General features: G+C 46.5%; 1 protein-coding gene across 1 annotated transcript in view; it reads left to right on the top strand.

The window, feature by feature from the left end:
- The window catches only part of LOC135911038 (DNA-binding protein D-ETS-3-like), a 243095-nt gene that overhangs the window by 216754 nt on the left and 13749 nt on the right, over nt 1-12592 (top strand). Inside the window, exon 6 of the mRNA XM_065443137.2 lies at nt 8481-8561. Within this exon, the coding sequence (XP_065299209.2) occupies nt 8481-8561 (81 nt within the window). The remainder of the gene's footprint in view (nt 1-8480; nt 8562-12592) is intronic.

The raw sequence follows: 12592 nt of genomic DNA, 5'->3' as shown, positions 1-12592 counted from the left end.
CCGTTTTGTTTAAACTTTTTTCATAACATTTCTCTATGGGATTGCGCCTGTACTATAACCACCGCCCGTTTTCCTGCTCCAGCTGCCAACCGCGCAGCAAGAACACAACTTTTTTCCTCCCTGGCTCTCATCTCTGTCATTAAGGTACTACTACTGTCTCCTTAACCAAGTAAAGTTCCCATTCGCTGCGTCGCCTCCGCCAGTCGCGCGATTAAAACGACAAGCCAGGGCACACGAGTAAGCAGTGGGGTGGCTGGGCATATAGTGCCGCGGATAAGAGTGCGCCGCGTACTTTTGTTCTCCGCCGCTCGGTTTCGATTATGGGCAGCAAGAGCAGAGAGACGGCTGCTGCACGCAGAGGAACACCCGAAACGTCTGCTGTCCCCAAGACGAGATAACGCGCTCGAGAGCACTCCAAAAGGGGGACCGCGCGTGTCCGCTCAGGCGAATCGCCAGAAGTGGCCCGCGCGATAGCCGTCCCTCGTCCGGGCCAGCGCTCGCATTATGGCTCTGTCTCCTGGCGGCACGGACAACGTCTTTTCCCCCTTCCCTTCGCTGCCTCTTCGTCCCGCAGTCCTTATTTCTTCCGTTCGCGCTTCACCGCGCCTTTGTGGTTCCATCTGAAGGATGGCTCCGATCGCTGTCTTTGTTAGCGATCTTGTCGGAAAGCGAGGAAAGTGTCCCGAGGACGACCGCCCGTGGGCACACCGTCTTCTGACGTTTCCTCTCGGTGTGTAATTCCACGTTCACGACGCAATAGCGGTGGCAAGCTGTCTCGTTCGATTTCGTCGTGGCAGCCGGCTAAGCGTCATATTTTTTTTATTATTCCTTTTGCGGTTCTCTCGCAAAACCTTCCGCCTTGCTCTCTCTAGCTTGACGGAACTGAGTCCAGTTGCGTTTTAGTTAATTTTTGTGTTAACTTTCGGGTAATTTGGAGCGTCGACATCGCGGTACTGGCTCATTGCGCGTTTGAAAAAAATTGCCCTTGTGATATGGCGGCATTCAGCTGCACAATTAGGGGTAGCATACAACTCCTTCATAGATATTTCAGAAAAAGCTCACATGTAAGTCCTTACATAATATAAGGAGAGGCTTCAGACCTTTTTAGAGCGCAGCTCTTAGGCGCCCGTTCCTGCGGCGAGCGTCGGCGTCGGCCTCGGCGTCGGCGTTACCAAGCGAACGACTACAACAGCGAAGGATGAAAGAGCGAACGTGCAGCGTGAGATGAAAGACGCGATCCGCGAACGGTGGGGACCAATTAGAGCGGCCCGTTCAGTGACGTGCGCGCGGGAAACTGCCGTCATACGGAACCGTCCAACCATAGAGTTACTATACTGACTCTAGAGGACAAGCTACCCATAGAGCCCATGCATTAAAATCGGGAACCTCAAGAGCGCCGCCATGTTGCTACGCGCCGAGGTTGCCAGCTCCTGAGACGCTTGCTAGACTTGGTGACAGTAGTCAGTTTTAATCCGGCAACAGTAGCAGCGTAGCAGCATGGCGTCTCGCTTGTGGTGTTGTGATGTGTGCGTGCAGCCGTGTGTTTGGGCTTTATAAGTCGGTTCTTTATTCTATGTTGCGGGATGGTGTGGGTGTGGTCCATGTTGGCCGTACACCTGGCAGTTATGCGGTTTTCAGCGGTCACGCCTGTTGCAGGAGTGTCACTCGACGACGTTACGAGCTCGAAGCTGTGGTCAGATTCCTCGTTGGCGTTCCGTAATTATCTTCGCACGGGCGCGGTATGTTGCAAAAGCCGCTTTCGCGATCTATCGTCGTGACGATAGATCGGGTTTTTTATTATTATAAGCAATGATCCAGCTGTAGGGCACATGTAACCGACAAACGGAAGTCTCAGGAGAGCACCTGAGATGATAGTAGAGCAGGCGGCGCAGGAACTCCAGGGCACCCGAGGGACAGTGGGGGGATCAAAGCTCGAAGCAGAACGGTACGTAGGTTGGGGCCGCCGAGGCAGGTGTGTGCCAGGGAGTGTTCACACGGACAGCTCCCCAGGCACGCGCAGCCGTGCCTCGCAAGGTCGAGATACTTTAAAGGCACCTGCGCCCATTGTCTTTCTTTTGCCTCGGCGCAGTGAGCACGATCGAGAATAATGTGGAGGGCATCCGGTGCAGTCGCGAATGCATCATGACAAATGTAGCTCGCGTCGCCTGGCGTCTGTAGTAATATCAGAGTTGGTTGTATGAACTTAATGCATAATACGTTTTGTTACGGTACCTCAACGGAATGGGTCTAGAGGACGGTGTTGGTACATTTTTTCGTACCGCCCTAATCCTATGCCCCCGCTACAAACACACACATACCCCCTTTTTTTATGTATACATACAATTCCTTGCCATGACGGATCATATAGCCTCCTTTATTTTTGAAAAATAGAGGCGGCTATGGACCGATTGACCAGTTCAAGTTGTCAACTTGTCAGTAACTGTCGTAGGAATCACTGTAATAAACATAATTCCACGATCGGATTGTTTACTTTCATTTTTTGTTGTAACACTGAGGACTACATAGAACTTTATTTTGTATATGTGAGAGAAGTATGTGGATATCACGAGCTTAAGCCAGTGTGCGATACACAGACAAAGCAGCTGCTACAACATGAACTGCATTGAGGGCCACACAACACATACGTAATTAAAGGTGCAAAATATAGGGGGAAGCTTCAAAATACGCTCTGTAGTACTGCAAAGTGTAACATATATTGTATGTGTACAATAAATGTTCAAAAATACAATGCATCAATGTCCCATTTGCCTTCAAGTTTATTATGAAGTTCAAGTTTACTGAAGTTTATTATGAGCATATGTACTACAGGAATCAACTAACACACCCGCAGTCAAGGTGGCTGTTCGAGGTGTGCTGGCTGCCTCAGTGTAAGAAAAAGAAATTGGGTAAATGTCGACACCAGTGCCACTGCTTCTTGCCTCTGACCTGCACGTGCCTCTGCGGCATCTGTGCACAAGTGTGCTGGTGTGGTGAGGCGTAGGAGTCATCCGAGAGAAAGAGTATTGTTTACATGGAGAAGTGGCTGTTCACATTGCCTGTCACTTTCCCTCAAATGTTTCCTTGGCAACTAGGGTGACACACCCGCAGTCAAGGTGGCTGTTCGAGGTGTGCTGGCTGCCTAAATGAAATAAAAAGAAATTAGATGAATGTCGATACCAGTGCTATTGCTTATTGTCTCTTACCTGCATGTGCCTCCACGGCCTCTTGGTTTGTGGAGTCTGTATGAGGGAGCTGCTGTGGCTAGGCGTAGGCATTGTCTAAGCAAAAAGAAAAGGCCATTTAAATGGGGAATTATGGAAATAAATGCAGTCATGTCTGCTTCTTGCACTCTTCTTGCCTAAAAGTTTTCAAACATAGTGTCCAGAACACACCAGCACTTTGACTGCTTCTGCTTTTTACCTGCAGGTGTTGTTGCGAGATCCTTAGTATGGCTGCATGCAGCATTGTAACACTTGGTGGAGGCATTTGAAGTGGTAGCCAAAAATATAAAGAATCATCCTTGTCTCCACGAATGCTTTCAATTTCTAAATGCAGTGGTAACTATTACTATTGGTGCAAGGCCCCCCCACATCTATGCGGCAAGTGCCATAGCTCGAAACTGAATTGTTCCTTTAGTGTTTCACAAGGCATCTGATATGTCCACATTAGATGTGATGTGTTTGTTTTTATTTATCCCAGTGTGGAGAGAGCATCATTAAATGGCTGAAGTACTATAGCGCCAAACAGACGACACAAGAAGAAGAGAAACGGACGAGCGCTTATGTCCGTGTCTCTTCTTCTTGTGTCGTCTGTTTGGCGCTATAGTACTTCAGTAATATGCACCAACTAGCCCAACAAAAAGTTCTGCTGAAATATCATTAAATGTTTTGTTTATTTTTGCATGTCTTGTTTTTTGGTTTATTTCTGAATTTATCGTGATGCTAAAGTGACTTATGTAATGGCAATCAGCTTTTGTTTTGCAGAAAAACAATGCATTTCCTGACCCATTGTTTGACATCCCCTCACTCGCATAATTTTGCAGAGTATTCTACCTATATTGACTTGCTTGATCTCCACTAAAGGGTCTTGCATTTTTAATTACGACTCTTTCCTTAAAATCATTCGACACTTCTCATAATTTCTGTACCTTGGGCTTCTGATACTCTGCATTCACTATTTTTGCTTGTTTCTGACTAGAAATGTCTTCTTTAATTTAGAGCTTAAATTTTACCTTTGGAACGCACGGAAGGGCTTGCCATTGCATATCTGCATAAAAGGGAAACATGTTTCATTAATCATTTGCAAAATCCCATTGAAGATTGATGAATGCAGCTTGCAGTGTGATATGACTGAATGAGCCATAAAAGTAACTCATCTCACTTGGTAAATGAAAGCACATATTAGTGTGATGCACAAGATACGTTACACTGACGTGGTGGGTTCTCTTGCTTATACAGCAAAATAATCGGTGCGCGAGAAAAAAATTATTTTTGCATAACCCTTGTACACACTGACTTAAGGAAAATGAGCTGGAGCTGTCCACATGATGTACTTATTTTACCTGCGAGTATAGTCAACAAAAATGTGTCCCAGCTGCTTAGTGGTATTCCAGATTATGTCAGTATTGCATATGTGCCTGTTGTCGAAAATAATTGAATTTTGAAAGTGCTCGCAGGGATCTGATGTGCATATCTGCAGTTTATGGATACATGTAAAAGACTCAGCATCAAGTGCAAGTGAACGGTCCCACAGGCCCGGAGTCGATCATGCAAATAGATTCGCTGCACAAATTTGTGACATGAAATGGCATGCAAGGAAGTGTTGAAAATATTCCATAGTTAATAAAACGCCTAAGCTATTAATATGTGGGTTGATGCACTCGTTATGCAAAACGGAGGTGAGGCGTGCAGACAGGAAACAAGAGTAGAGTATTTACAAGCAAACAACACGCGCGCCGCCCACTTCTCTACTCTTGTGTCCTGTCTGCACGCCTCGCCTCTGTTTTGCATAATGAATCCTTACGAACTAGCTCAGCTTTCTGTCGTTCTAAGTCTCCATGCACTCTATTTCGTCCGCATTAGGCACTCGCCTCTTGATTACTTCGTGGCAAAGAAATACTCGGTCATCAGGCTGTTTTTCTGCTGTGGCCTTTGTAGAAGCATGATTGTTCAAAGTGCAACAATCAAACAGATTCTTTGAGTTGCTTGTGGCTTCGCCAATACAATTCCGGTGCGCTGGTCCGCCTGTCCAGCAATTTCCTACTGAAGGGAAACCTGCAAATAAAAACACCGCTCCGCATGCAGAAAAATGCTCTACTGTGACGCTTCTCGAACGATTGTGATGTACCACAAGAGCTGCCTACTCGCGTGATATTCTCAACAAGGAGATACATTCGTTTACTTACGTGTGAAGGTATATGCCAGACCACTTCGGGGCTTCGGTGGCACATAAGGCACGAGTGTGTCATAGCGTCCGATGTCGACGCGCGATCGCATGTCAAACGAAACTACTACGCATCCAAAAAACAGATTCGAAACCGAAATTCGCGTCATCCTTAATTGCATGAATGCGTACATCGTGATTTACATAAGTCACGGACTTAGCGATCACTTTCTTTAAACTTAATATTAACGTACCACCTTCATAAAGCCATCAGGTATGCGTTTTTAGGTGACAAAGCATAAGGTGACCTGTACTTGTTCTCAGCTCTTTCAATAGTAATTGCGCTGGCCACATTGACCAGTAGCAACAGGGCGGCGCCCTAGAGGTTCCCACTTTTCCGGCCCAGCTTTTCCTCTAGAGTTGCTCTACTAACTCTATGCGTCCAACCGCTCGATGCGTACTCGTATCTGGTGTCAGCCGGACCGTTCGTTTCGTACTATCGTCTGCTCGCGTCAGCTCTCACTCGCCCTTGTTTGGTTTGCATGGTTAGGTCTCGTTCGCGCTTGTTTCGATTGTCATGATTTGAGATTGTTCTTTAAAATTATGTGCATAAACCGAGACGGCCTGATGGAAAGGTTTTTGGAGACAGTGCGCCATATCCGATTCTGTACCCTAAATACAAGGACGCGGAGGCGACACCCGCTACCTCATTCTCCTTGACATTGGAACGCGGCGACGCCGCAACCGAAGAGAGCACACCAACATGATTATGATCAGTGGCTTCGTAAGACATTACTCACGTTAAGAACGAAGAACGAAGTACGTAAACACAGCGCCGACTTGTCAGCAGACGAAGGAAAAAGCACGCGACATCTCGCACCTACAGAGGGGAGGCGAGATTTTCATGCTGTCACGCGACTGCTGCAGCGGCTCTCCGCCAGTTGGTGTGGTCGCTCTGCCGCAGCTGTGTTGTAACGCCGGTGGGGCGCTGTGCGCCTTTTACCGCTAGTGTGTATGGGGCTTTATGCGGCGACGATCGCTCTGAGATAGCGCCAGAGTAGCATGCGTCGTCTGTTCACCGATGATGTCATCGATAAGGCATGTGGCCAGCGCGTCCAAACAAAGCGCTGCATGAGCGGAGGTATGTCTGCGGCGGCTGCTCTGAATCGCACCCCCGCGTTACCCGCAAGCAACCTCTCGTGTTTTTCCGATTAGCGAGTAAGACCCGCCACACTTTCCTCGTTTGCAACGTGCCGCACGAGATATACATCCGCGCCAGCCAATATATCGCGAAATGAGAACGCGTATACAGCTATCAAACTTCACACTGGGAAGTATCACATACGTCGGTGAACTTCTATTTTTTTTTTTTGCTGCATTCGCTTCTGTTAATCGAAGATGACGAGAACGCTGATTATAAACATGCTTATGCTTTGTCATTAAGCTATATGTCCCCGCACACGCTTTAAGATAAGATATGTAGTACTCCGGTCGAGGGTTCCTGGTCCTCAGAAAGGCAGAGTGTGGTAGCTGCTGTGCCAATCAGAAAGAAGCCCAATTCACTAATTTACGTCTCGGTATAAAGCACTTCGGGTTTCAAGTCCCCACTTGCTTCATGACATTTATATAAATCAAACCATTTGGCTCCTCAACAAATTTTAGGTTTTGGTCATCCTTAGCCGTGCGAGAACTTTTCTTGCTCTATTCTATTCCGCTCACTGGACTGAATTTTCTTTCGCGTTAGATTAGCATCTTGGTTTGATTTATAACTGAAACACTATATATATGCGACAACGCTAAAGCAATGCACACAGGCGATGTAAAGGCAACAAACAATGCAGAACTCATGAAGCTGGAAAAAGAAATAGGAACGTACGCTAGGCAAGTGAAGTCAGGTTTTGCGGTTTGGTGCTGCGAACCATCGGTTCCTTTTCTCCGATTCCTTCTAAGAAGCCGGGTTAGATAAGCATTTTTAATGGATGTGTCGGCATCAGAAACAAGAGTTAAGTTTACGAAGAGTAGTGTAAAATTTACAACATGTTGTACATTTGCAGAACGCTTGAAACAAAAGCAATACTAAGAAGGGAAGCAATCTGGCCCAATTTACTGAACGCACATGTTAGGCCGCTTTAATTGTCTCGGCTATTGACTATCTGTTACTATTGTCTCATAAGCTTTCAAACGTTATCTAGAGTCCGGGCAGGGTTGCATCCTCGTTCACCTGGCAGGCTTCATTTCGCTTGCAGCCGGTGTAAGTTTAAGTCAGCCACTAGATCTGACTTCAGGCTTTAAGTAATGCATGCCCTCTCTGGCGTGATAGAGTTAACTTGCTGCCTGCGTTCCTACCGTCGATAGTCACATACACATGGCGCTGTGCGCTCAACTTACAGCCCAGTCACAGCTTAATGTCCTTTGATTTATCAAACAAAAGAAATGAAAAAGAAACATTGAAATGACGGGCGTGAATGCTTCAAAAATATTCCTTTCAGGTTGACCGATTCCTGAGTACAAGAATAGCAAAAGCCTTCTTTTCAGTTATATTGAACTGTTTTCGTACTCTGTGGAGATTTCCATCGCACGAAAGTCTGATCGATGAAATTGAAAGTACTTGCGCTAAAACAGGACAGGGACAAACCGAAAGACGTAGATAAGCGTTAACTTCTAGCTGAACTCATTCGATATGGACATATATGTTATACTATGCCAGCCAAAAAAAATTCGATGCATATAAAACACTAGCCATAAGTTATTTGATACCCAGCCACCGAAGAGAGCAACGAACCAGCGCTACTCGACACCTATGTCATTGGGCCCTAGGTGTGCTAGTTTCCTGCTTGATATATTGATCGATGCCACATTTGCGTGTTCTTTTTTTATTTCAGCTGCCTCTTAAATCTCACGGTTTCACTGAGATTTAAGTTTTAAGACAGTGAAGAACGTCTTGTGTTCCATGAGGCAGCCGTTTGCGCGACAGTGTGCCACTAAATCTCCAACAACAGCAAAAAATGCTATGGAAAACCTAACTTGCAGATCCAGACTAAAATCATTCAAGAAGACGAGCTTCCTGCAATGCATTTGCTGTTTTCTATTCCAAACAGGTTACCCACACAACGCCCTGCCAGCTATGCCAAAGAATGCTCTTGACGCTCATACCCACAATCATCTGCGCAACATGCAAGGTGAGTACACCGCTGGTGAAGTTTGTCAAACAGTCGCGTTGTTCTTACTCAAGCGTCAATTTTGTACAGCGTGTTAGCTCGTAGACGGGATGGCACGCGTATGACAGAAAAATGGGCTTAGAAACATTGGCGCGCTTTCATGAATTGAAAGCAGAGCCATGACCGATGCAAAGGAACCAACTGAGAAAGTTTCACCAAGAAAGCTTCGTAAGACAATCTAAGCGGCCAAACGCCTGGCAACGGTGACCATGGAACGCGGAAGGCATCATCCTTACTTGTTGCCACAAGTAAGGATTACATGTTCCACGCAACCAGTGGAATGAGCGAAATTGATTCTTTCAAGATTACAGTACCTATACCACCGCACAAGCCAAGAAACAAATGGCGTGTCATGGTAAAATCTGAAAGTGCTGCGTCATGTTCCTGTGTGTATGTGGCGTTGTTGTGGATTCCACGCTCTTGGCAATACGGAAAGCATTTCCAAAAATGCCACATTGTGACCACCTATGAACCGAAGGAAGTTAAGAATATCGTGCTGCACTATTTAAACAGAGTGGCCCAGCAAAGACGCATGAAGTCTTTCACGCTGGTGGTACAACGGTATTCGTATCCGAAGGGGGTTTATCGAAAGAACTCACCAATGAAAGGTCTCAGATTCGAAATCTAAATAGAAGATCTTAGTGAGTTCTTGTACATATCCAATCAAAGACAATGAAAAAGTTATTTCCTTTAACGCGCACTCTTTTCCCGCAATCTTCATAACGTTGTCTACGCGTTGGTGCATACAATCGGTGTCAAAAATTTACCAGTCTCGCGATTTGAAGAAAGAAAGAAAAACTAAGCGGAATATTTCAGCAGCCTTGACACGCAGACTGGTATACTGATTTCCATCCTGTAATATTGTATGCGAAAAACATAGACTTTTATGGTTCTACCAGCTACGGCCACAAAATGCTCGATAAATCAACGCTTTCTCAGATCCTGCAGTCCCTAAACTCTTGACGTCGACCGTACCTCCTCAAACGTGTTAAGATACTCCATCGTAACATTTACGGTTGGCTAAATCATTATCGTTTCGTTTTAATTTATTGTTCATTCTAACAGTATGTCGTTTTTTTTTTTCGAGGCGAAAAGGTGTCCCGTGAAAACCAAACCCTTGACACGTACTCTTAATTGGAATGAGAGGCACCAGGGCATAAATACTGTCACCTAACAACATACGTAAATATCTTGAAAGGCAGCCTTTCTTCCGTGTTAATGCGATAACATTTATGCAGATGACCGAGTCGCGTTTACGCCTTCGTTGTTATTGTGCTGTCTTGGTATTGACGCTGGATGCGGCACTCTTGCGCGTGGAGCTACATGGTCTCCAGAGATGTTTGGCGTGGGTTTGGCTGCGAAAAACGACAAAGCGAAGTGGACGCACCGTCAACGATCCTCTCAATCTCCTCGGTGGCGGAGCCAGGACAGCGTTCTGTCTTCCACTGCTGGCAAGAGCGTTGTGCGAACCCATACTATAAGCACACTAGCGGTCCTGTTGTGCCACTGTGTCTGAGTGAAACGGACAGTAAAGGTCAAGCCAATGTTATCTAAAATGTCACTGGACGCCGACTAAGGCCGACGTTGGTCTCATCTGGTGCGTCATCGAGGAGCGACGCCTCTATCGCCACTGCGCCGCTACTCACCAAGCCAGTGTTGTGAAATTCTCGGTAACTCCCAGGGTGCTGTTCCTTCTGCCTAGCAGCAGTTGCCTTGCGCGCTGCTGTCGCGCCATGTCGCACCCGCGCGTCATTAGAGCAACGTCCAAGGTGTTCGTGCGCGACGCTATCGCCGTCAGTGTTACGACCAAATGGTGAAACTGCCAAATCTTTTCTGGATACCCAGGCTCACTAGATGGGTGTTGTCATAGAGATGTCAACATTCATTGAGGTACTTCTGTCGTAGCAGCGTCCGCGTTCAACTCGAGTGGCGCGGCCAGTTTCAACGTCCTTCGAAGCGTGCTTTTCCGCAATTGTTGTCATCACGCGGCGAAGCGTACCTAAGGGTACACGTGTACTCTTTTCTCTTTTCTTTCTTTACTCTCCCTTTCTTTCGCAACTTTCCTTCGTTTTAGTTTGCAGTAACAAATCCGACTCCCTCACACTGTGTGAAAGAACACTGTGCGAAAAAAGAAAACTATTGCGGTGCGTTACAGAGCAGCATGTGCGAGAAATACCATGAGCAATCGTTGAACTGAGGAACAATGAGCGACGCACCTGGACACGGTGCGCGTTAAACGGGCCGTCCGTTGGCACGAACTACATGCTCTGGCCAATAATCTCGGCTTTCGTCCCGGCACTCCTCTGCCGCGGCAGCCGGGCGGCCGATAGGATCGCGTAACAGGATCAATGGCGCGGCGTCCACCGCTGCGTGTCTCCGCCGCTCTAGCCCCGCGCTCGTCGGCGTTTCGGTGCCGGGGCTCACGCGCGCGTCGCAGTGAACGGCGGCTCCGGAGACGTGTTTGCCTCGGGCATGATGCGCTTTTCGTGGCGCTCAGGCGCGCTCCGGAAATTGACTGCGCGCCCTCCTCGCCTCGAGCGGCTACGGCGGTCGACGCTTCCAAGGACGACCCACGCGATAGCAGCGCGTGCTGCGCGACAATCTGTTCCTCTCTCCGGCATCATCCTCGGATGAGATTGCTTTCGGTACTGTCCTCCTTTCTCGTTTTTTTTAAATGTTCTCGTCCGTTCTCGTCGCCTCGTGGGTGGCCTATGTTGGCGGTTCGTTCCCTTTTTTTTTCCTTTTTTTATCTCTCACCTAAGCCTCGGTGTTTCGACCGTTTCTAGCTATGTGTCTAGTTAGGTTATCACGAGTATTAAGTCTCGTCAGTCGAGCTAACGCTTTATTGCACGGACGGTTCGTAAGAGGAAGGTCGCTTGCGCGTAAGAAGGCTCGGCAAGGATACGACGTACGTAGCAGTCACCATACCTGTACGAGACGAATGTGCACATGGCTCTTGCGTCAGTTCATAAAGCATTTGCCGAGCAATGGTAAGACGCAATTAACTTTAACAATCGTCAAAGAAAAGGCATCTGCGTGCACTAATATTTACATTTATTTCACACATTAATTGAGCGGCAGCCCAGTGTTGGAAGCATCTGGAATGAAGGATTCTTCATTTAAGGGACGTAAAATTTTCAGTGATATTTCCATCAGTTCAACTGCTTCTAAAAATAAAAAGAAGGAAGGTCAGTTCTCCCTTCGAATATAATTTTAGCGCAAGAAAGGTCTGCTGTTTTGATGTGCACAGCTTGACAGACTGGAAATTACGGGTGCACATCTGAACGCTACAGCTTCTCATTTACCATTTTTTCTTAAGTTAAATAATTTTTATATCTTCATGTGCTTCACGCCATCTTATCTTTAGCTTCGTGTGGAGCACTGAAGCAATTTCTGACGTATTATCAAATGGCCCTTTTCATATAAAAGAAACACCACCCACATCATCTTCCTATCGCTCTCGCTTATTACCTTGGGTATACCTTGTGATATACGCTCGTTCGTTACGGTTTAGATATGTTGTAGAAATCGCCTATTTGCTCATTCATCAATTAGCTTTTCTTTTTCAAGTGAGCTCGTTAGTTTTTATGAATTTCCCATGCTTATGCGCGCATATTGATCTATTGGTCATAGGTTGCGTTCTAAGTACATCAACTGAAGCTTAGAAGAGCTGAAAAGAGTCTTTGTGACAATTTCTCGCTTTTCCCAAGGTCATGTTAAAGTCAGTATAAGCGCAAAGTACTTGGAAAGCGGAATCTTTCGCTGGGAAACGAAAAATTATTGGTAAATAATGTCCGGGCTCATTAACAGCAAATAGAAAAATAATGTAAAATTCGCTTAGCCACGTTCCAGCTACGGCAGAGTTTCCCTAGAGAGCACAAAAAAGGTGCAATAGTACGGATTGACAAAACGTTTGGGAAACCCGCAGTCTAATAAAACACAAATTAAGAACGAGTAAACGCACGCGGCAGTACATATTTGTGAAGCGGAGA

This window comes from Dermacentor albipictus, chromosome 1, assembly GCF_038994185.2.
Source record: "Dermacentor albipictus isolate Rhodes 1998 colony chromosome 1, USDA_Dalb.pri_finalv2, whole genome shotgun sequence".
NCBI classification, from domain to species: domain Eukaryota; kingdom Metazoa; phylum Arthropoda; class Arachnida; order Ixodida; family Ixodidae; genus Dermacentor; species Dermacentor albipictus.
This window is presented reverse-complemented; position numbering and strand designations above follow the sequence as displayed.